The sequence below is a fragment of the Plodia interpunctella genome, chromosome 26 (assembly GCF_027563975.2).
Source record: "Plodia interpunctella isolate USDA-ARS_2022_Savannah chromosome 26, ilPloInte3.2, whole genome shotgun sequence".
In the NCBI taxonomy this organism is placed as follows: Eukaryota; Metazoa; Arthropoda; class Insecta; order Lepidoptera; family Pyralidae; genus Plodia; species Plodia interpunctella.
Genome location: NC_071319.1, coordinates 1,155,924 through 1,182,973, shown reverse-complemented (window position 1 = coordinate 1,182,973; position 27,050 = coordinate 1,155,924). Strand labels below are relative to the sequence as shown.

At 36.1% G+C, this 27,050-nt stretch overlaps 1 protein-coding gene across 2 annotated transcripts in view; it reads right to left on the bottom strand.

Moving 5' to 3' along the window:
- Window positions 1-27,050, bottom strand: part of sns (sticks and stones) — a 263,332-nt gene that overhangs the window by 25,276 nt on the left and 211,006 nt on the right. For both annotated transcript variants that reach the window (XM_053765040.1, XM_053765038.2), the window contains 3 exons: window positions 22,594-22,730; window positions 14,825-14,992; window positions 13,937-14,068 (listed from right to left, as the gene is read on the bottom strand). In XM_053765040.1, coding sequence (XP_053621015.1) covers window positions 13,937-14,068; window positions 14,825-14,992; window positions 22,594-22,730 — 437 coding nt within the window. The remainder of the gene's footprint in view (window positions 1-13,936; window positions 14,069-14,824; window positions 14,993-22,593; window positions 22,731-27,050) is intronic.

Genomic DNA, 27,050 nt, shown 5'->3' with positions numbered 1-27,050 from the left:
TTAACAACTTCAAACTTGTAATTTGCTATAAATAAATCTGAAAATCTGTAATCAAATTAACTGAAATATTATTTCCATTATTAATAATGTTTTATTCACAACTACCTATATAATATTGTGTTACTTTTTGCGCGACTGCTAATGGATAATGCTGTTAGCAGTTTGTTTATATGCATAGTTTTATGTACTTGGGTCAATAAATAAATAAATTTCGACGTTTCTCCGTCAAAAGGAAATCTGAATTGTAAATTCCCTCTGCTATATTATTATAAATTCATTGCTTGTGAGTGTGGAATGTATGTGAATTTGATTCGGGAAATTGTTCATTTGAAATAAACTTTATTTAGTCGGAGGTCAAGAACTTTGTGGGTCACCAGAATAGTAAATTTTCTCTCTCTTTCTTTAGCTATATATATTTACCCGTGAGCTTATAGGGGTGTGTGGTTCCACCCTGGAATAGGACCACTAAATACGTACCCGTGGATGTCGTACGAGGTGACTTAGGAACACATAGCCTTAACAGTTGGTAGGCAATAATAGTATTCTCAAAGGGAATTGCTGTTAGGCAGGCGGTCCATTGTAATTCACAGCTAAATATTTACAAATTAATGGATTTTTCCGCGAACCTTTGGCTTTGGGGCGTCGCTGCTCCGATTGTAGCAGGGAAGATAAAATAAGAATGAAAGTATCCGAGAGCACACTTAGTGCTGCCGATTACATTCACGGCTGTCCCCAAAGCACGGGATCAGTTCAAAAAAGCTACATCAAATTTTGAATACTCAGCGAATGATTTTACGACCCTGTCTCACGTCAACTTTCTTAGGAAATTCTGTAGTTACGCATCAGGTCTCAAGAATTCTCGTCGCCTTTTACGACATAAACGGAAGAATATAAAATGGTCTTTTAGGGTGGGAACTATCATGCCTAACAGACACAATTGTCTCGTAAAATCTGTACTTTTCTATTTGGAATCGGTTAAAGGATTTGAAATATCAATAGGCATAGATGAAATAAAACGATAGCCAAGGGAATTACCTTTCGGCTACGCTATAGTAAGGGTAGGTATTATATTCAAACACCGTTAATATCCACCTCAATTTGAAATGTCACTTTCATCGTTAAGTCATAACCCCATTGAGGTAACATTACAGGAGTCGACATTTCACTATTGTTAGCTTACTTTTTCCTACATTGCCGATTATTTGCACTGACAGCTGTCAACTGTTTGTTGAGGATTTCTTCGATGACATTCAATACCTCGATTTTTAAAAAGTTACTAAGCCCGGATATATCATTTGTGTACAAAAGTTATTGTATTATTTATTTTTTTAATATATTGGGACAAATCACACAGATTGAGCTAGTCCCAAAGTAAGTTCGAGACTTGTGTTATGGGATACTAACTCAACGATACTATATTCTATAATAAATACATATATAAATAAACATCCAAGACCCGGACCAATCAGAAAAAGATCATTTTCCATCATGACCCGACCAGTGATCGAACCCGGGACCTCTCGGTTCAGTGGCAAAAACCTTACCACTGCGCCACCGAGGTTGTCAGTAGGCCCAGTAGCCACCGAGGAGGTATTGAAATAGAAGTAATTGTAATATTTTAATGGAAAAACTGTAGTTATACTATGACTCTGTTATTGATAAGGTGATGTTAATACATGTTATTGAAGGACACCAAATGGTTTTGATTTTCGATCCGAAGCCAACACTATGTAGATATTACAGATACCTATTTAACAGTTACAGTTTTATTTTACGGGGTAGACAGAGGCAAGAGTTGCAAAACTCGAAGGCCACATAAATTTTTGGCTTATTAGTGGAATTGAGATTATATAGTGACATGCCCATCGCCTATGAGAATAAATCTTGTTTACAGCCCTTTCCTTTGATTGACTGTTACAATCTGCGCGAGAGGAAAAGCAAGTCTTATGTTTTTATTTCGCCTCCAGACAAATATGGGAGTCCATTTTATTAAGTATGAATATTTCAATCTAGTTTCAGGGGGCCGACCATGAAACATGCTAGCACGTAGCATGTCACTAACGTCTCTTTCTCCCATATTGGGAAAAAAAGAGAGAAAGTGTGGACGCAATGACGTGTTTCACGTTTTGTGGCAGTCCATCAAACTCATGAAGTATTCAAATTCACCTCGAATCGTTCATTCAGAAATATCTTCACTATTTCACGTCAAATTTTTATTACGCCTGGTTTTGCCCGCGACTTTGTCCGCGTCAATTTCCCACGGGATCAGTTAGGTGTTTCTTCGGAATGTAAGGTATCCTATATCCTCCGCCGTACTTTAAACTACATGTATCCAACATTTCAAGAAGATTGATTAAGTAAATAAAGCGTGATTTATAATAATATTAGTTAGGATTAGAATAGTGATACACCACTGATATTTCGGAACGACCATTGAAAGAGGAAACAAAGTCATCTCTATGCAAATAACTCAAAGCGCGTCCTGACACCGTCACGTAATCAATCAATTTACATTGATCATGATCACTCCCCAGTGTATTGTGGGATGATAAATGATAACCATTAATTCCATTTGATTCTTAATTGACTGACTTTTAAATAACTTTTTGGAGATGTCATTTTATAGACGTGAATTTATGAGTTATTCCGAACTGATCCCCAATATCTGATAAACTAGTGTATCGGTTTTATTTCAATTATTTTCTATTCCTTTCTGATTCCCCGTCCAGGGGATGAGAATAAATAATTAAATATTGTATTCCGTTCGGCAAATGTTTGGTACAGTCAATAAAAAAATAGGTATTTATATTCATCGGTGTTACTGGTATCATTCACCAAGTACAACCGAAGTTGTGGACCCAACACATACCTTCTTGTTTTGTGCCTATTAACATGTGTTGTTTGTACAGTTTGGGGAACTACGGTATGGTACGCCATGACGTCACATATGTTCCGTATAGCGCAAGGCGACACATGAAACCTCTAGGCGGTGACTATATTATAAACGAAACAATAACTAGTATATATTTCATATATACTAGCGAAAAAGCCATGTCAGTTGCCTTAAGGCGACTTGTGATAACAATTAACACACTTGAAAAGAAAGGAAGATACTCGCGAGCGGCCAGTCCCGACTTCGCTCGGATAAAATCATATTAAATTATATCTACCTGAACGTTCCTCAGGAATCATCTTCTTCATAGTCGTATTCCTCATGACTGAGGGTCGTGGTCATTACGTGGAATGAAACACACACAACAATTTTCTTGGCATTATCAATGGAGTGGTTTGCCATTGCCTTCTCCATTTCACACACAAGTTAATAATCAACCAGTGTGCAGGTTTCCTCACGATGTTTTCCTTCACCGGAAGCAAGTGGTGGTCGATGAATATATGAGTCAGATTTGTATACAAACTCATGTGGCACGAGTAGGATTCGAACCTGGGACCTTTCGATCCACAGGCGGGCGTCTTAACCATTACACAACCACCGCTTCAGGAATCATGCATACGTTAAAATTCGTTGCGTAGTGTTTAAGATCTAAGCATACATAAGGACGGACAGACAGCGGGAAGCGACTTTGTAGTGATATTTTCTTCTTCATAGTCGTATTCCTCATGTATAAGAGTCGTGGTTGTTACGTGGCATGAAACACACACAACGACTTTCTTGGCACTATTAATGGAGTGGTTTACCATTGCCTTCTCCATGCAATGATAGTGAATTAAAATACTAACAATTTGATGAAAACCTCGCAAACAAAATAAATTTTTGATGAGTTTTTACAAAATCGTGAATCTTTTACAAACGACTAAAACGATTTTGATGCCCCACGAACTTAAAAAATGTATTGACAGATCATACATACCATTTAAATTTCATCTACGCTCGCTCTTTCGAAGAAAACTATTTAGCAATTTTCAGTCGTACGTAAAAGAATTTTCCTTGAAGAAAAAAAATGGCGGCAGTTTCTGCTAAAGGGTTAACATTCATAATGATTACAAAAAGGCTAAATTCTGAACAATACACAAGCCATGGGAAATAGTCCGGACCGTTTCAAATGGTACGATTTTTGTCCCGTGAAAGTATTTATTAAATCAAATCATTTATTCAGAAATTAGGCCTTCACAGGCACTTTTCACGTCATATTCAATCAACCTCCGACGCAAAAAGATGGATGTTATAAGTTTGACCGGTAAGTGTGTCTGTCTGCCTGTCTGTGTACGTGGCACTGTAGCTCATCAACGGGTCAACCGATTTGGAAGCGGTTTTTTTTTATTATTTCATGGCAAATTTTCATGCGGTGGTTCTTGGATATGTTTGATCATAATCGATTTAGCTGTTAAAAAGTTGTAGCGAAATGAATATTGAATGTCGAGGGTATACTTGTAACGAATAAACTTGTTAAAACTAGATTTTTCCCGAATCACCCGCGTGGATTTCTCAGCGATAGCGGAACATAACTTTAATACAAACTTTAACCCCTCACATGACTATAAGGGATTGATTTTATATGTTTTATTATTGATTTTCGAAAACAAATTGCCTATGTTTTGGGTGTCTTTAACTACATGTATACAGATTTTTTATCGAATATCCAGCGGGTTTACCTTTGACATTGGCACAGACACACATACTTTAGAATATAACCTTAGTATAGAACGGCACACGTACTGCCTTGTTTCGCGTATTCTACTTACATTTAAATAAATAAATATAAAAAAAATATATATTACGGCAAATCACACGGATTGAGTTAGCCCCAAAGCAAGTTAGTGACTTGTGTTATGGGCTACTAACTCAACGATACTATATTTTATAACAAATACATATAGATAAACATCCAAGACCCGGGCCAATCAGAAAAAGATCATTTTCCATCATGACCCGACCGGGGATCGAACCCGGGAAAGAAAATTGACGCATCGTAATGACGGCGCGGCCGCAGTGGTCGACTGTTCCGCCCACTTTTGGTCCGGTCGATTCGGGCAACTCTGTACATGTTAATAGTTGGCAATTAATTCGGGCGTCGTCCACAAGCTCGTTTGTGTAATGAGGCACGTGCTAAGGGCGAGTCCATTTCTGGCATAACTTAGCGTCAAATGCGGGAAGGCAGCGCGACGCGGCGCGACAAAATCGAAACAGATTCTTCTTGATACGATTTATGGGGCCGGATTCTCACGCAGTTAAAGTTCACTCCATCAACTTTCTCAAAATTTATTTTAGAGGTTTAATAATACAACAAATCACAATAGAAATCTAACTTTTTTGATAGAGATTTTGTTTAAAACATTTTGAAATAAATTAAGGAAATTGTTTGTGTGCGAATTATGGGTGCGCATTTTACTTCATACTATCGAGTCGATTCGCAATAAGACGCAGCTAACCAATCGTTTAGGGCCATTGTGATACAACGTCAACGACACAGCAATGTGATTGGTTAGCTACGTCTCACTGCGAATCGACTCGATAGTGAGAAGTGAAATACAAAACCACACTTCACACTCTGAACTTCGAACGCGTGAAAATAGCTTTTTTCCCTTTTATACACTATCGTCTCGAACACATGCCGACGCGAATGCATGAACATGTGTAGTACGTATGAGTGCTTATATTTAAAAAATGGTAAGCCCTTCTGGCATAATAGGGACCAACACTGTTTGAATGAGTTTCTTTCGGCATTTCTTCTCAGCAGTGGTCGTTCCGAAATGCTAGTATTTTGTAGCTTTGGTAAACATCATTTAATTTAGAATATGACGTGAAAAAGTGCCTGTGAAGGCCTAATTTCTGAATAAATTATTTGATTTTACGAAAAATCATTGAAATCATTTTACGAAAACGAAAAATCAGCAATATATTCCGGATCGGTCAAAGTGTGGCGAAGTATTCGCATTTAATTTATATAGAAGCTTCATTTTTAGCAGACAGCGTGGCTTTAATTTGATTCGTTTTTGAAGTTTTAACACATATCTTGTTAAACGTTTCCCATCACCAGAACGATATACAAAAATCATAATTTCCATAGCGAAAAATCGCATCTTTTCATCGAAAAGGAATCCTTACAATAAGAAGACGCACAAAACCTTTTTGGCACAATATCAGATGCGTTTAAAATATTATCGTGCCGTCTTCAGATATCTGAATAGGATTTTGCCTCGTCACTTTAAGGCAGACCCTGGGGGCTGGTGTAATTTACGGACTTGCAGCGTTTCATTACAATTTACGAATTTAAGATGAACGTACGTGATATGCAATGAGTTTGAGAATTGAATCGGTTCAAAAATATTTATTTTTCTAAAACAAACATGATCTTAAAACTGGGTCTCCTTTTAAGCAACTAAATCGCCTGTGCCAGGCTCCGCTATACGATTTGTAACAGAAAGATCTTAAATATACGTATAAAACATATGCAAATACATAGTATTAGATACAACAATGGAATATAAACACACAGATAATGATAAGTGTAGCATTTTGCAAACATCTATATATTCAATTACGCACTGGATTATATGTAAAGGATCGTATCCAAAACGTCGTAACACACGAGTTTATTTGTAAATTTTAATGTTTGTTTATCAAGAATATGACACGCTCAGATTAGTGAGATAGTGTGAGATATATGTATAAGAAAAGTAATGACACAACACCTTCTTTAAATTTTAATATCGATGTATTAACATAAATGTAAGTGTTGGTACACCAACATTAAAATTATTTTTTATTTTATTTTTTGGTTACGGCAACATTATCCAACAAACTATATCTTGTTTGTTTGTTTGTTTGTAAACTCTTTATTGCACGAAGAAAACACATACAAAAGCAGTAAAATAAAGAATGAACGCGTACAAAGGCGGACTTATCCCAGAAAGGGATTTCTTCCAGTAAACCAAGTATTTGAAAGGAAATAATTCAACGCACAAAGTAAGGTAAGATAAACGTGAAAATAGAAGTACACACGAAACATCAAGTAACAACAAGCAATGAATTACTTAAATAAGTATACTTTAAAAACTACACACAATGAGTACAAAAACAAAATAATAAAACCATATATAGATACTAATATAAATAATTAATTATAACACTCAAATATCTGAAGCCCGTCCATAGTGTCCCTTCAGCTGGGATTTAAAATAGGCAAGGCTTGTTCGTTTTCTTTCTAATAAACAGTCACGTTTCTCCGTAGTTCCTGGATTTTAATTCCCGCCAAATCTACAGTCGGCTAATAATATTTTATTATATATATATTTCTTCTTTTGTTACTAACACAGTTTTGTTATGACGATGTAAAAACCGCTTCCCCCTACAAATAACACCACAGTCTACCGCCATGATTAATGTGCACGAGATAAGTTCGCACAAGTACAAGTTAAGCATATGGCCGCTCAAAGCGGTACATCCTAATTTCTGGATTGAATTAGCTTGGGTCTGATTAGACCCTCACACAGTAGCCTTCTGTCTCATGTGAGCGCTGTCCCGTTGAATCGTTAAGCCATAAATTGTTGAAGTTTACAGTCTTTTAAATTTTTAAGACGCGCCTTTGGTTTCATACCCAACTGACATCACTTTGGGAATAATATTGTTGTCTATCAGTCTTTAACTATACCTCAGTCATCTTGTACGACATCCACGGTAGAATATGGAATGGTCCTATTCTAAGACGGAAACCATATTCCGAGCTTCTCTGGCGTAAAATACAACCTTTTTTCACATAGCTACTTCAATTCATAAATTTAATACAGTATCACGTCATTATACCTTACGGAGTAGACAGAGCCGAGAGCTACGAAACTCGAAGGATACGTTTGGTAGGCTTATTGGTGGAATTCAGATTATGTGGTGACAGGATCAAATACATGCTTAAAGATTTTGTGAGATTGTATGTTTGAGGCGGGTAATCTCCGAAACTACCGAACCGATTTCAAAAATTCTTTCACCATTAGAAAGTTACATTATCCAAGATTGCTATAGGCTATATTTTATCTCAAAATTGCCACGCGAGCGAAGCCCCGGGCAACATCTAGTATCTATCTAGTATTTCGCTCCGGAACTCGCGTGGTAGCCGTCATAAGTTAAACTAAACAAAAATTATCGTCCAGTCGTATATTAAATGATAAATTCAGCATAAAAACTATTTTAAACAGTCGACCGCGCCGGACGTCCGCTGAATTATCATATTTACTGTCAGGAAACGCAACATGGCCGCCCCGCACAGATTATGTAACGGTCGGGTAAATTATATCACTGCCTATGTGAGCGAAAAATGCGGCAAAGTAACGCTACGCGGCGCAACGTGTCATTATAAAAAAATACCTATAACTTTTTGAAATGTGTATTTCTTTTTATATGATGTGTTATTCCAGGTTATATTCTATCAGTATACCTAATTTCATAACTAAATATTAATTAGTTTTTACTGTCTGACATTGAAATAATTAATCTGTATTCACTGTGGTAATGTCAATTATATGATTTTTATGAAATTTGATTCCTTGCTACAGGAAAATTGACGGATCGTAATGACAGCGCGGCCGCAGCGCTCGAAACGCTCTGAGAACCATACAATTATAATATGGATGAATTTCACGAGCGTTTTGACCGGCGCTGCGGGCTATCATTAGTGTTTATTAAATGGTATCATACACAGTAATGAATTTAATTATCCTATTTTATAAACAAGTAAAGTACTGGTACAATGTTAATTTTACAAATGTTTAATTTAAAAAAATGATTCTTTATTTAAAAAAAAATGTGCGACACTAATGAAACGCTACACGCCGCGTTAAACAGTCGTGAAATTCACCCATTAATAGGGTAAGCGGCCCGTCCCGACTTCACTCGGTTGAAACCATAATAAAACACCTAAATCTATTTTAATGTATGGTGACTTGTAGAAAAAGCTTTTACATTTCTAAGTTCAAAGTTTAAAAAAATAAATTTGCATCGCGAGATAAAATTGTAAACTTCTGAACGGAAACTAACAACAATACTACCTTGCCTCCGTTCAGAAATCGATCTATCTCCTTTAGAGCTTGCATTCAATTGAGCAATTTATCCCGGCACGGGTCAATCTAGGTCAACAAGACTTCACTCAGTTATAGTACAAATAATTTACTTTTTACAAATACTATTTTTATATGACGACCTCGGTTGCGCAGTGGTAAAGCGCCTGCCTCTGAACCGAGAGGTCCCGGGTTCGATCCCCGGTCGGGTCATGATGGAAAATGATCTTTTTCTGATTCGCTCGGGTCCTCTTGTTTGACTGGGGTAAAAATAAGCGTTATAATTTCAGGATTCATATATTTTTATATCACTTTATTTATTATATAAAAATGAAGTATGAAATCTCCCTGTCGCGTCGCGTCTGTCTGTATGAACAAAAACGAACAGATGGATTTTTATATGGTTTTCACCAAAGGATAGTGTGATTTTTAAGGAAGGTTATATCTTAGCGTAGCCGTGTCGGATACCTAGTTTGATATAAAAACGTTTTTACTCGTAATAGAAGTTTAATTACAAAATTAATTCATCTCCAATATAAGTTTCTGAACGAGATCTCGTCTCATTAAATTTTAATTAAGTAGGATCACAATATCAAACATTATTGGAATTCGATAAATCGTCCCATTTTCGATAGTCTTCAACATACGCCTCGACGACATTTAGATATACAGAGATAGGTCGATTAGTGTTGACGCTCGATAATCAACCTACCGCGATTGCGTTTCGATTGACTATCGATAATTTGAGGAAAAGCTATAGTATCGACAGAATAGAATAGTAAATTTAATATTGCAATGCAAACATATAATCATGGTTCGATACAATCAATAGTATTGTTCCAAAATAGCTATCACTACTAACGTTAGTAGGATGTCCTTCGCGATAAACTCCAAAACTACTGCCCGGATTCCCATGCGGTTTTCACTAATGGATAGAGTGATTCCTGAGGAAGGTTTACCTATATCTTTTATTATGTACATTATGTACTTTTATATATTATTAGAAAGAAAAAAAAACATTGTAAGAAACAATAATGGTAAGCCGATCTGGCATGATAGGGACCAACACTGTTCAAATGAGTTTCTTTCGGCATTTCTTCTCAGCAGTGGTCGTTCCGAAATGCCAGTAGTATGTAGCTTGTGAGAAATAACTATAAATATTGACGAGAAAAAGTGCCTGTGAAGGTCTAATTTCTGAATAAATGATTTGGATTTGGATATGTTGTCACCCGAGACGCGCCGGTAGTATGAAATCAAAATCAAAATCAAAATCAAATCATTTATTCAGAAATTAGGCCTTCACAGGCACTTTTTCACGTCATATTCTAAATTAAATTATATTTACCAAAGCTACAAACTACTAGCATTTCGGAACTACCACTGCTGAGAAGAAATGCCGAAAGAAACTCATTCAAACAGTGTTGGTCCCTATCATGCCAGAAGGGCTTACCATTTTTTAAATATAAATATGAACTAAATGAAAGCATGTAAAATATGTCAGTCACATCACATATTCAGATCTCATACAGCCCCATCACCATTTGGTCTCTATGATGTTAAACTTGACGTAATCTTTGGACGTCCGCCAACCTACATACTTGCCTTATCGCTCCAAAATTATAACTTCACTATATTTCATCGATAACTTAGTATTTCAGAACATCATTAAATTCAAATTTTCTAAATTGAATAAAGAACGTTCCTTTCTTTAACTTTGAATGATATATGTTTATCATTCTAAATTGATGAAGTCTAAAAGAATTTTATGTTGATGAAGTAATTTTTTTTTTTGACGCAACATGTTGTGACATCAAAAAAAAAAATTACTTCAAACCAAGTAGGCCTCCTCGTAACTTCAAACCATATAGACTTTGAATACGAATCTATACTATTAATATAGAGAGGTAAGCGTTTGTGAGTTTGTATATTTGAGGTGGGTAACCTCCGAAACTACAGAACCGATTTCAAAAATTCTTTCACCATTAGAAAGGTACATTATCCAAGATTGCTATAGGCTATATTTTATCTCGAAATTCACACCGGAGCGAAGCCCCGAGCAACATCTAGCATATAATAAAAATAAATAAATGTATGTGGACAAATCATTCAGATTGAGTTAGTGTACCCAGTTAAATTCGAGATGTGACTTAACTCAAGGACACATATTAGATGAAAATCATTTTCCATCCTGACATGACTCGAGATCGAACGATGGACCTCCAGTGGCCACAGTGGTTGTAATATTTGAAACCCCAAATCACCGAACTAATTAATGGCGTAATTTTGAATTATGTACAAAAAAACTGATATATATTGATGCGTTCGACTGATGATATGTGAAGCTTTAAAAAGAAATGGTTGGATTTAGCAACAGATAAAAACGGCTTGGAAGAAATTGGCTTTTCCCAGTGGGACAGGGGAGACCTTTGCCCAGAAGTGGGATGGAATAGGTCAATAAAAAAAGTTGATACTTATAAATATATATTTGGTAAACTAAATCATATTATTTAGTGAACTATCTAAACATTGCTATGCATTGTGGACACATGCAATCAGTCATGTGTCTTGAATTTAAATCAAGGATCTATATCACAAGTTTTGCCATTCCATGCATATTATTATGTTACTCTGACTCAATATATTGGAAATTAGCTTCAAAGTTGACTAAATTGAAGACTGTGGACACCAAAATCATTTTGCTTAATCGTGATCACATTGTACTTTAATACTTTCTAATATACAATAGTAATAATTTGTCAATATAGCTTTTTATTAAGGGGGCAAACCCAAGAAGTGCTGGCTTGATGTCGTCAAGGATGATATGCGTGACAATGGTCTGACAACTAGCGATGCCGACGACCGAACCAGGAAAATTATCTATGTCAATAAATGATCTTTTTCTGATTGGCCCGGGTCTTGGATGTTTATCTATATATGTATTTGTTATAAAATATAGTATCGTTGAGTTAGTATCCCATAACACAAGTCTCGAACTTACTTTGGGGCTAGCTCAATCTGTGCGATTTGTCCATATTTATTTATTTAAATTGATGGGAATACATTGAAAGTTTAATCTGTAATACAGTAATAGAGTTCTAGTTACTAAACATACAATTGCAATTATCTCACGTCGTGTTCATGATTTAGAGACGTTTATTGCATGACTTTTATCGAAGCCTACTTGCAGTCGGTCGGGTTTCGGCGTTACTCGAAAATATTGGATGAAAACGTAGCCCTTTGCATGTTGCATTAAAATCAATTAAAATCGCAAAATGCCAATTTTCCACCTTTTTTTTTTACAAAATCTCAAATATCTCGGAAACTAGAATCTGCCCAGTGGTACCCTTTTGATGGAACGCCACAAATATATTATATGACGCATGCGAGTAATATTTTTTAATGTGTTTAGTCTATCTTCATTAGTTGTCGCGGAGACAGAGTTGAGGGCGCCATCTATTTTCTGATCACGTGCCGGCCCTAACACGAAGTTACTAAGACATTACCCGACACAGAATATAGAGGATTGATAGACTGCTTTAATAAGTCTGATCAACTTGTTTATTCTGATACATTCGTTAGTTTCCGTTCGGTATTTTAAATCGGTTTAATATTTTTAATGCGAAATATGATTTCATAAAAAAACACTTCATCCATTACCACAACTTTACACCGCTAATACTCCAGTCACGGCGACTGCAAGGTCGGTGAAACGTCGGCAACATTTAATAAAAAAAAGTTCGCTTAGTTATCAATCAATATATATATAAAACTCTTCCGTTAGTGAGTGACTGATTGACTGACTGACAGACAACGTACAGCCGAAACTACTGGGCATAGGAAGCTGAAATTTGGCATGTAGGTTCCATGGGGAGTGTAGGTGAGCACCAAGAGAGGATTTTCGGGAATTCTACCCCGAAGGGCGAGAAACGGGTGAACAATTTTTATATGAAAGTTCTACACCGTTGAAGTTTGTGATTTTAAAAATTTAACTTTCGTTGTTTACAAGAAATTACTGAATATGTGTTTCAGATTTTCCTGAAAATTCACCCTCAACCCCTTCAAAAGGGGGGGTGAATAATCACATGTAAACATCACAACTCGCTACTTTCTAAAATACCACATTTCATTTCCAAAGTCATAACCCTTTCCTTTCAGTATGGAGTCGGATTTTTCAACGAAATCTGCGTTTGATAGGTTGATAGGAGCGCCGATTGAAAAGGGGAGAGGGGAGACGGGGGATACAGGTGTAATTTTAGAAAAATCTCCACATTTATTTACACATTCGGTTTAGGGCGTTGATTTTTGCTGGAGAAAAATATTTAAAAATCCTTAATATTAGGTAACCTATGCGTGACTGATAGAAAGACAGACAAAGTAGACTTATGCGTTTATAATATTCGCACGGATGCAATATTGTGCATGTCATATACATAAAAACGTTTCTCTTGAATCGCTATTTATTAAACCCGCAACAAAATCCGTTGCTTACTTTTAAAGATATTTAGATTGTTAGTTTAGTTTGATAGTTTTAGAGCTTGCATAGGGACAGACAGCGGGAAGCCTGTGACTTCGCTTGCGTGAATTTCCCATTGGAATAGGTATTTTTCCGGAGTGAAAGGTATCCTATGTCCTTCTCCGTACTTCAAACCACATGTATCCAAAATTTCAAGAAGATAATGATATTTCGGTTAAACTCCAAAGTGCCGCTAAACCAAGGTTTACCCGACTATACCTACGTATGTACAGCTGCACAGTCTCAATTGATCACTGGTGCAGCCTGCTTTTATTCGGCTACGTTAGGCACCCAAACAAATCTGACCATAACAATACAAGCATAACTGTTTAGCGACTGAAATATTTATGACTGAGGTGCAGGCGATTTGGCACCGGGATCCGCTGTCTGTCACAAGCTTAACCTTAAAATACTTACATAGAACATTGATGGTGTGCGAAGCGACGACATTCTCAGTCAGTTGAGCGTTGATGCCGTGGCAAACCACAGTCACAGCGCGACGGTTCGGCTCCACCATCACCGTGATGTTTGAGGTTGTTATCCAGCCTCCTGTAACAAAAACGTGATATTTTACATCAACAATTACCAAACAAATGTCTGGCTATGCCGCTCACTCGCCCTGGCAGAAGGGGCAAACCCGAGAAGTGCTTGATGTCGACAAGGATGATATGCGTGACAATGGTCTGACAACTAGCGATGCCGACGACCGTGCGCAGTGGAGGAGATATAGTAGAAAAGTGGACCCTGAGCTCTAACGCTTAAAAGTAGAAGTGATAAGTTTTTACAAACAAAGATTTTATTTTATGTTGCGATCTGCGCGCCACAAAAACATACTACTCCATATATTTTTTTAGAACACACAGATCGAGTTAGCGCCAAAGTAATTTTGAAAGTCGTGTCTTTTGGGATACTAACTCAACGATACTGTATTCTATAACATATACATACATCCTATATAGATAAACATCCTGACCGGGGATCGAACCCGGGACCTCCACTGTAGTGTGATAACCATTAGGCCACAGAGGTCGTCAAGATATCCACAAATGCTGGTCAAAACAAGTGTCTTACTAATATAATAATTGCGAAAGTTTGTGAGGATGTATGTGTGTATGTTTGTTACTCTTTCACGCGAAATCTACTGGCCGGATTGTTATGAAATTTGGTACACGGGTAAAATATAACCTGGAATAACACATAGGATACTTTTTATCCCGAAATTCCCACGGGCGCGAAGCTACGGGGAACAACCACTAGTATACGATCAAATATTTCAGTTGACACGAAAAAAAACTGAAGACTTACCTTCAGGCGATATAGCTGTTTTGTCAGTAGCCTCTTTATGATGTTTCCCGGAGACCAGCCATTTCACGTCGGCAGCGGGGTTGGAGGGGGCGGTGCTGCAGGTCAAAGGCACGGGGTCACCGACCCTTGCCTCCGTAGGCCCCGATATCGTCACGTGGGAGGGGGCAACTGTAACAAAGAATTTCGAGGTTATTTTTGTGATTAGGTTACCCTGCAATCATATTAAGTTACCCTGCGTTTAGGGTAATTTATTTTTGCACACAATTTGTGTGATGCAGATACGGGCGATGAAACTGAGCCGGAAATCTAAAGAAACCGATGTCACTTCCGGCGAAGGAAAACATCGCGAGGAAACCTGCACACTGGTGTTCACTAGTGTGTATGCGACTGCCTGCCACTAGATGGCGGTAAGTAGTCGTAATATGACCATTTATTTTTTGGAAGTATTCGATGTACTGAGCACTGTATAGAGTATATTGTTATGAAATATAGGTGAGGTTGAAGCCATGTAATACCTTTTTTTTCAACAAACAACACTTCATAGTCGTATTCCTCATGGCTGAGGGTCGTGGTGATGACATGGAATGAAAGACACGTAACAACTTTCTTGGCATTATTAATGGAGTGGTTCGCCATTGTCTTCTCCGTTTCACACACAAGTTAATAATCAACCAGTGTGGAGGTTTCCTCACGATGTTTTCCTTTACCGGAAGCAAGTGGTGGTATATGAAAACTACCTGGTATACATTAATCAGATTGGTGTACAAACTAGTGTGGCACGAGTAGGATTCGAACCTGGGACCTTCCTAATACAAACCACATATTCCTTATAAAATTCCAATAAAAAAAGTGAAAATAAGAAGCCAACGAATTGGCAACTGAAAAAAAAGTACATGTCGCAGGCGATAACGGGAAATCGAACTTTTGTCGAAACGCCCAAACTTCCCCGCGTCAATACAGTTTCAGAATTAAAACTTTACGTTATAAATGTCAAAGTTTCCCGATGGATTGAGACTGCCCTACTTTGGGAAATAGGTGTGTATTTTTTTTTTATTACTTTTCGCGCCGACGCGGCTACGACGGCAAACGGTGAATGTCGCGTTTTCACAAGACATTTATTTTTCGGACGCGTTTTGACAGGTAATATCTTTATTCCCGATGAGTTTTATTGTTCGTAAGATTTTATTACGCATCGTTTCATAATTTCGAAACATCTTCAGATGTAATGTTATTTGGGAATGTTTTCTTTGATGTGCTTATAGAAAACCCTGTTTGAATAAAATAAGTGGGTATTTTTATCAAATATAATTTATTGTAAGAATGAAATTGTTTTTTATCCCAATAAAAGTAAAGGTATTGTTCGTTTCTTTATGAGGTTTATATTGTTTGATTATTTTATATCCTTTAAAATTGATTTTCACACCAACACATCAAATCATTATATAACACTAGCTTCGCCCCGGGGCTTCGCTTACGTGGGAATTTCGGGATAAAAGGTACCCTATGTGTTATTCCAGGTTTTTTTTCTACCCGTATACCAAATTTCGTAACAATCGGTCCAGTAGATTATGCGTGAAGAGATAACAAACAAAAAAAAACTTACTTTCGTATTTATAATATTAGTTGGGATCTAGCTGCGTTGTCCATGTGTATGAATTAATAATAAATTTAAAATATAAGCATCAATTTTATTTAGATTATACATATTATTAACAATTCTCTTGCCATCTATTATTTGATACTAATATATAAGTAATAACACATAAAACAATAAAAACAATAATCGGTTTTTTAACCATAATTATTAATTATTTTGTATAATGAATTCATATCCCATCAAGGACTACGGACCATCCTATTAAACAGCGAAACTACGAAGTCATAAAATATTGTTTGGACTTGTTGCCGTTAAAAATGTCTTTGACAATTTGGAACAAGGCCAAATTTGTCAGTCCAGTTTCGAACAAAATAACGGGATTCACCTCAAAAATTTTCCTTTGAAGTTTTTTAAACAAACAAAGCGATGGCCGCGATATACCTAGACAATTTCCTAAAACTCCCGAGTAGTGTTGCCAGAGGATCGATAGATTTTGTCTAAAACAAAATTTAATATATATCATAGATAATAAAGAAAATTTATGTTATACCTATCATTGAAATAATGCAGTCATGTGTTGCGAAGAGCAATCTTGATTGTTTTAGACTACGATAGTGTCAAATTCAAATTCAAATTCAAAAATTTTTATTCAATTCAGGATGATATATATCACTTATTGACGTCGAAAAATTACTTAAACTAAGTCGGCTTCCAAAGCGCAGGTGAAGAAGAAGCGGCGCAACAAACTTCACCGCAGCCTTTTCTCCAAGGACGTCAATTAACAAATATAGGTTTATATAATTATACATATATTAAAAATTAGGAAGACGAATTTACATCATTATTATTATTATATGTCGTTAAATAGATAATCAGTAGTGGCCTATAATTACTTTTTATAACTGATTCTCAAATGCAATGCAAATGCAATTTTGATAAATATTATGTGATCAATTTTAATAAAATTTTGTTTTTTTTGTTAGAGTGCCGTCTCCACGCCTTCCCTGTGCTGTGCCCGACCTGGTACACAAATGCACATTTATTGAGATCAATTCCACCATCTTTGCAATTATGTTAAATAACATAAACAAAATCCATACTAATAATATAATAAACTGAAAAGATTTGTATGTTTGTTTGTAATGAATGAACTCAAAAACTACTAGGTCGATTTTGATGAAATTTGGCACAGAGATAGGCGAAACCTTCACGAGTGTCACAGGCTATTTGTTATTATGGTTTTACCCGAGCGAAGCCGGAGCGAGACGCTAGTCTTAATATATTATGGCAGGATGATGATCGATACTATATTATTTTTGTATTTTTATCGATATGTCGATAGATTTTCAACACAAATTCCGAGTGGAAGTTTTACCGCGGCATCGCCAATGGATTTTCAAACTCCTGTATTTGTTTTCAAACTTTTCTAACCGGTGTCGCAGGCACTTCGTCGAATTGGTCGTACTCATATGTGTCCGAGTTTTATTAATATTCTATAGAACAAGTGGTTGTCGCGTTGCTTGATTGTTATGACAATCGCTCTAACCTAAAAGTAGTTTGTAGCTTGTGAGAAATAACTATAAATATAAAAAATGACGAGAAAAAGTGCCTGTGAAGGTCTAATTTCTTAATAAATGATTTAAATTTGAATAACCGACTTCATAAAAGGAGGTAGTTTAACTCTTATTATGTAAATATAGTGTTATAAAATATATTACATAATCGTGTTTATAACTATAATATGATTTAAAATGAAAAATAATATATTTTTGTGATCAAGTGCTGATGAAAGGAAAATATATATATACTTATATATATATATATGTATAATTAACCAAACAAAAAAAACTTTTAATAAAAGATTTTTTATGATTCACTCGTGTATATAATTATTTATTGCTATTTACCGTTAGTTATCGTGTTCCATCGGAAAAGTCCTATTATTATTATAAATGCGAAAGTTTGTGAAGATGTGCGTGTATGTATGTATGTATGTTTAATACTCTTTCACACAAAATCTACTGGACCGAATAATATAATTATAACCTCGAATAAAACACATATGGTAATTTTTATCTCGGAATTCCCATTGGAGCGAAGCCCCGGGGCGCAGCTAGTAACACATAAATGTGCCGTCTCAACTTAGACCAAATATCAAACGTCTAAAAACAAAACAAAACACAAAAATAATAAATAAATAAATAAAATATAAATAAATATATTAAGACAAATCACACCGATTGAGCTAGCCCCAAAGTAAGTTCGAGACTTGTGTTACGGGATACTAACTCAACGATACTATATTTTATAACAAATACATATATAGATAAACATCCAAGACCCGGGCCAATCAGAAAAAGATCATTTTCCATCATGACCCGACCGGGGATCGAACCCGGGACCTCTCGGTTCAGAGGCAAGCACTTTACCACTTCGCCACCGAGGTCGTCAATAGATAATATGAAGCCCTAATTTATTTTTTAATGAATTAGTTCGATTGAACTAGTCCTTTTTCGAATTTACGAAATCGTCAGCCGCATTGGTACTAATTCTATATCCTACATGATAGAAAGGGTCGCTCGCTTGGTACAATGCCCTTCCGACCCAATAATTGGGACCAATATCTGCTTTAGACATCTCAAAGATATCGATTATGGATTTGGACCCAAAAACCATAACTTAAATCATTTGTTTTTGGATTATAGGATATTTTTTACAAGCTTTTATTCAAATTGCAATTGATATAATAGTAGATGAGCATCGGGGCTTCGCTCCCGTGGGAATTTCGGGATAAAAAGTACCCAATGTGTTATTCCAGGCTATTTTCTGTACGTGTGCCAAATTTCATAACGATCGATCCAATAGATAATAGCAACAGTTAATTCCCACGCATCTACCCATTATTGAAATTTCGTGTATAAAATAATTCTTCTTCACAGTCGTATTCCTCATGGCTGACAGTCGTGGTCATTACGTACACATACAACAACTTTCTTGGCATTAGTAATGGAGTGGTTTGCCATTGCCTTCTCCATTTCACACACAAGTCAATAATCAACCAGTGTGCAGGTTTCCTCACGATGTTTTCCTTCACGGGAAGCAAGTGATGGTCGATGAAAACTACTATACATGAGTCAGATTGGTATACAAACTCGTGTGGCACGAGTAGGATTCCAACCTGGGACCTTTCGATCCACAGGCGGGCGTTTTAACCATTACACCACCACCGCTACATATAATACATAATGAGGAGTAAAAATCGTCACATTTACAGGATGCAGGAGGGTAGGTGGACTAGGATAGCCACTAATCCATGCTGGCTGGAGACGAAACAGTGGCCGCCTCAGGACAAAATGGTCTAACGATTCAGATGCGGCGGATAAAAGCTGGATGGGTTACGCAATCGATCAGGGATTGATGGCGAAGTTGAAGGGAGGCCTTTGTTCAGCAGTGGGACACCACAGGCTACTAAAAAAAAAAAGGACACGAGAGTGCTCATAGCAAGCTGGAAAATTCACGCGAGCGATACCGGGCGGGAAATATTGAAAAATAAAACTAACAGAACCTTAAGAATGTGAAATTTGTTGTGAAATTTCTACGAACGTTCCTATTTTACTAATAACTTACGCGCACAATTTTTTTAAGAAGTGTCTTAGAAACGAATAAAAAATCCGTTTAGCTCCAGTTCGTTTGCCAATGGGACCCCCTTAGTTACCTGACTTGGTAAATAATCAATGAGACACGAACCAGTGACTGTATATTGTGTGGCACAAGTCACAGGAAATTGGACAGTGAAGTCATTTGAATTTGAAAATTAAGTATAATTGAGCAGTGATAACATGGTTTTCGTAAAAGTCAAAATCAAACTCAAAACATTTATTCAAAAATTAGGCCTTCATAGGCACTTTTTCAGTTCATATTCCAAATTAAATGATATTTACCAAATCTATAAACTACTGGCATTTCGGAACGACCACTGCTGAGAAGAAATGCTGAAAGAAACTCATTCGAACAGTGTTAGTCCCTATCATGCCAGAAGGGCTTACCATTTTTTATTTATAAATTTAAGTATTATTTTTAGAAAAGATTTATCCAGGGCTGGCGACGCGATTTAGTATTGCTCTAACAAAATTACTATACTATGTATTATAATACATGTCACTTTTTGTAGTCATATTTTCCTGAAATAAACTCTGGACCATAATCGAGCCAAACACATTTCATTCAACAAGTTTGTCAAAAATTTTGTGTGTGAGTTTCTGGTAGATATGTGTGACACCCCTGGTATTTTAGGCGTTGGTAGATTGCGGTAACCACTGTCCATGCGTAGAGATAGGGAAGGGATAATATATTATTAGACTAGATGACGCCCGGGGCTTCGCTCCCGTGGTAATTTTGGAAGCCTATAGCAATCTTGGACAATGTACCTTTCTAATGGTGAAATAATTTTTGAAATCGGTTCGGTAGTTTCGGAGATTATCCGCCTCAAACATACAAACTCACAAACGCTCTTTATAGTAATAGTTTAGATAAACATTCAAGACTTAGGTCTGAATACTGGTTATTCTAGGACACGCTTCAGTTCTTAACTTGTACCACAATAGAGACACGCAAAATACTGTGCTTTTTGACTATACTTCTGATAGATACACTCATCAAAAGGTCAGTTGAAAGGGTAAGATCATGTTGAGAGGGATTTCGGTACAGTCGTCTACAATACAAGGTATCCTGGACCTTAATCCGAGAGTAATAGGTTTGGATTTGGAGTGGTTTTTGGTAGGTTGATGTGCAGTTGACTCTACGCAAATGTATGTTCGTGCACTATTTCTCAAGAGAATTTGCGTCTTCTTGTATTTTTAGAACTACAAGTATGTTGTTGTGATTTTTATCGGAAAGAAAATTTTGCGCCTCACAAGAGTTTGTATACAGGGTTACTGGTATCAAATGCAAAACCTGCAAAAAGACTACTCGGGTACATCAAAACAAGGAACTTTTATTCTATGACTTTTCGTGATACGTAGTTTTTTTTTTCATATAAAAAAATACAATCTAATTTGCGATTCTACACATTTTAACTCTATGTAATAGCCAAGAAATACGATACAGTACAGTAGCGTTATGTAGCGGAATCGAATATAGAGTTAATGTTTTATAGAAACGACATTAAAACTAAAAAAGGAACTTTTTTGTATTTATTACGTTTAGACAAAAGTCGTAGAACAAAAGATGTTAGTCTCTATGTACCTTATGCGCCTTTGGAAGGTTATGCGTTAGATACCAGTGACCCTGCACTTGTGTAAGTGATTGGATAAATCGTGAAGAGGTAACAACCAAAATTATTTTAGCATTTATAATATTAGTTATGAAACTGCAAGCCACCTCCTATCGGAGTGTCATGGCGTCGCATCAACAAGACAAGAGTTCCTGGGAAATCCAGGGACCATGAGCGAAGCCTGCCGTTCACCATCGGCGGTACTCCGCTTCCTGAAGGAGCTGGGCTGGCTGGAATGATCAGCGGATGAAGGAACTGGTCATCTCGTTTCTCATATATTTTTGTGTAATTAATTATGTCTCACATGTATACCTGTTTTGATATACTTTTTGACTATGTACATTATGTACCTTGATATATTTGGCGACCTCAGTGGAGCAGTGGTAAAGTACTTGCCTCTGAACAGAGAGGTACCGGGTCTGATCCCCGGTCGGGTCATGATGGAAAACGATTTTTTTCTGATTGGCCTGGGTCTTGGATGTTTATCTATATATGTATTTGTTATAAAGTATAGTATCGTTAGTATCCCATAACACAAGTCTCGAACTTACTTTGGGGCTAGATCAATCTGTGTGATTTGTCCTAATATATTTATATTATTAGAAAAAAAATGTAAGAAACAAGAAGGTAAGCCCTTCTGGTATGATAGGGACCAACACTGTTCAAATGAGTTTCCTTCGGCATTTCTTCTCAGCAGTGGTCGTTCCGAAATGCCAGTAGTTTGTAGCTTGTGAGAAATAACTATTTAATATTATAAAAATTGACGTGAAAAATTTGCCTGTGAAGGTCTAAATTACGAATAAATTATTTGAATTTGAATTTGCTCTGACTCCGCACGCACAAGAGGCTTTACTGCGGAAAATAGTCTAGATGGAAGAATATGACATAATGTATACTTACACAACACAGTAAGGTCGATCTCGGCTTTTAAAGTATAGTTAATCATTACATTCTTCGCTTCACAAGTATATCGCGCCTTGTTGTCTGACGCGTCAGCTTTGAAGGACAGCACGTTTTCTGACATTCGGCCGCTGGTTCTGTAGCAAAAGAAATTGATTTATTAGGATTAATTATTTTATAATGTAATGAAACTTAAGTTGTCGCGAACACAATACATTTTTATGAGTTTTTACAAAATTGTGAATTATTTCCGACCGATTTTGATGCTCCATGAACTTAAAAATTCTATTGACAGATTCTGCATTACTTTTTAACTTTCCTTCGGGCGCCAAGTTATTCTTATAAATTATGACCAAAAGGAAAACTTTATGCTGAACACAGTTAGCTAATTTCTATGAATTCCATATCAGATGTGCCAGATCTTTGATGTTTGAAATATTTAACTTTACAGACAAAGCGTGATGATATCTATACAGAAGACTCTTCAGAGTTATTGTACACAAGCGGCTCCGCCCCTGCTTCGCTCGGATAAAACCATAATAAAAGTAGCCTATGTCACTTCTGAAAGTTTCGCCTATCTCTGTGCCGAATTTCATCAAAATTGACCCAGTAATTTTCGAGTTTATTCATTACAAACAAAAAACATATCTTTCCTCTATGGATTGGTTTGTTCACATGGTAAATCCCTTTTAATTAGTTTAGTTAGTTCAAGGTGGGGTTAATTTTATTTTATTTTAAGATTTTTTTCCAATTAATGTTGCATATCTTACTAATATCATAAATAAGAAAGTTTGTGACGATGTGTGCATGTTTGTTACTCATTCACGCAAAATCTACTGGACGGATTGTTATGAAATTTGGTACACGGGTAGAATATAAACTGGAATAACACATTGGGTACTTTTTATCCCGAAACTTCCACGAGAGCGAAGCCCAGGGGCACATCTAGTTTTATATATAAATAATTGTTTGAGCTTAAATATATATATATATTTACATACAATAACGTTTATTGAGAAAATACCTAATTACAATAAAACTAAATTGAATAATCTAAGTATTCGCAAAATAAGAAATGGCTGGAGCCCAAATTCATTGCAAACTCACAACTATTAGCAGCGCTATAGGGGTTCATGCTGTGTAACTTGATTTGCTGTTAACTGTACCACTGATCTTTTCTATAACAGTGTTATATTAAAAAATACACAAAGACTAAACAAATAGCTAGCGAATGTTGGCCATATTTGATTTTTCGCGAGCAAAATTAACATTAAAAAACGTAAGGCACACGTATTTTGTTGACTTTAAGAATAAAATATTCTCTTTGGAGCTCGCAGAGCAGTTTTTGGTTGGAAAATTCTAAACGCAAACACTGGAATTCGCGCGAAATGACGAAATTTACGGGAATTAAACACGGGAAGTGGTCAAGAGTGAGTCGGGACGTGGTTATTAGGTGTTCACGATAATAAATATATTTCTTGTTTGCTTGAAAATCCATACAATTCTAAATGCGAAAGTTTGTCGATCTTTTTGGCAGCAGCGGGCTTGGTCGATTTTGATGGAATTTGGAAAACATATAGGTAATGACCCGAGGTGCTGCGAGTATCGGCTAGTCTAATATACATTAATAATTGCTATATATCAGGCTTATGTGTAGAACTATGCGTTAGTGACAACAAACAAAGAATATAACCACATTTTTTTAAAATAAAAAATTGATTTGAAATGAATGAAATCAATTAGCCATAATCACAATACTACAAATCAACTTGGGGGCAAAGATACATTTTCTGTGAGTTTGTAACGCGATAACTTTCGAACCGTTGGCCTGATGTTGATGAAATTGAAAAGGTACGTATGTCAATAGAAATTTTAACTTTGTGGTTCAGCAAAATCGATTAAATAATTTTTGAAATATTCTCAATTTTATATAAAATGATTGTGTACCCGCGAAGTCCAAGTTCACGACGAACAACCAGATTAACAAAAAATATAAAAATATTGCATTTAGGCGTCTTGAATAAGATCTGACCAGTGTAAGGAATTAACTAGACCAGTAAGCGGCGTTGGTGTAATGGTTAAGACGAAAATGGATCGAAAGGTCCCAGGCTCGAATCCTACTCGTGCCACATGAGTTTGTATACCAATCTGACTCAATGTATTGCAAGTAGTTTTCATTGACCACCACTTTGCTTACGGTGAAGGAAAACATCGTGAGGAAACCTGCACACTGGTTGATTCTTATTAACTTGTGTATGAAACGGAGAAGGCAATGGTAAACCACTCCATTAATAATGTCAAGAAAGTTATTGTGTGTGTTTCATTCCACGTAATGACCACGAACCTCAGCTATGAGTAATACTACTATGAAGAACAAGCAATTAACATATTTGAAATAATAATTTTTATTTGCTCAACAATAACTAGGATTCGCTTTGTCGTAGATATTCAGTCTCTTTTGTACTTATGTGGTCGTTCAAACCAAAAACGACCTTATGACGAGTGGCGCTTAGATCTTTATTGCCAATTAAATTCAAATACAAAATGGCGTACCAGACGCCATAAGGTCCATTTTGACTTGGCCGAAGACATATAATAAAGGAAAAGCAGTGTATTATTCCATTAATGGTATTGTTTTAACGTTTGAATTTACAATAATGAAGTGAATTTTGCTCAGGAAAACTAGTGAAATTGAACTGAATACTGCATAGGACATATAAAGTTGTATGCTATGTAAATAAATAAATAAATATATTAGGACAAATCACACAGATTGAGCTAGCCCCAAAGCAAGTTCGACACTTGTATTATGGGATACTAACTCAACGAATATTTTATAACAAATACATATATAGATAAACATCCAAGACCCGGGCCAATGAGAAAAAGATCATTTTCCATCATGACCCGACCGGGGATCGAACCCGGGACCTCTCGGTTCAGTGGCAAGGACTTTACCACTACGCCACCGGGGTCGTCATATAGGTTTTATGGTAATATGTAGCATAAGAATTTATAGAGAATTTCCCGAAATGCTCACGGGTACGGAAACATTGTTAGTAAAATAAACATTTTCTGAAATGAAATGCTTAATGGATATAATTTTTTTTGAGAAAAAGAGCTCAAAGTTGGATTTATTCGAAACTGTTTTTCTTTAAATTCCTATTCTTATATTTTAACTCAAAATTTTCCCCCTATTCATTTGTTCCCTTTTCATTTGTTATTTATAATTAAAAAAAGGCTTGCACTCCCTGGAGCGCCGGCAGAAGTGAAAACTTGAATATTAACGTTGTGCATTTCTGACGTATTACGAATATTCGATCAGGTCACGTGTCTTGCGCGCGAGTTTAACATTTTTCACCCATAACAAAAAGTGCACAACACCGCTAAAGAAGTTTTCACTACAAAAAAAAATCAAAGGAATGTAATGAATTTATTTTTAAACCGCGGAACCCAAGAAAATAATGCTTATGAATTCAGAACTGGTCCAAAGAAGGGAGATAAGTCAAACTTCCGAATCCCGGGATTGTTTTCAAGTTTTTGGAGTTTGTCGGTTACAACCTTTTGACGTTGTGATTCCAGTCACAAGTTTATTAAACTGTATAAGCTGAGGTATTTTTAACTTTAATTTACAAATTCATTGCATTGGTTATTTATAAAGTTGGTTGTTTTTCGAAGAAAATTAATTAATATTTAATGTTTTTTTATAAGACAGTAATAAATATGCTAATATATATTCAAATCAATCAAGACAAGTAAAACAAGATCCGAAATTTGTTTTTGATAAATAAAAACAAATTATTATATATCTAAAAAATCATGCCAGTACATTAGGACCAAAATTTGTTTATAATATATAAATAAATAAATAAATATATTAGGACAAATCACACAGATTGAGCTAGCCCCAAAGTAAGTTCGAGACTTGTGTTATGGGATACTAACTCAACGATACTATATTTTTATAACATATACATATATAGATAAACATCCAAGACCCGGGCCAATCAGAAAAAGATCATTTTCCATCATGACCCGACCGGGGATCGAACCCGGGACCTCTCGGTTCAGTGGCAAGAACTTTACCACTGCGCCACCGAGGTCGTCGTTTATAGTCTAGATAAATAGAAGAAGCCTCACAGTTTATGGAAAACTAAGATGATTTATGTGAGCGTCTACATGGGCGTATCTGGGGTATTTTTCAGGAAGGGCAATTTTTATTCCGATTACGATCTGGCATGATACGGACCAACACTGTTCAAAATGAGTTTCTTTCGGCATTTCTTCTCAGCAGTGGTCGTTCCGAAATGCCAGTAGTTTGTAGCTTGTGAGAAATAACTATAAATATAAAAATTGACGAGAAAAAGTGTCTGTGAAGGTCTAATTTCTTACAAATTCCTGGGATGGCCTCTAGATTTTAATTTAAAGGGCACAGCACAACCGTCCTTCTTAGCTAC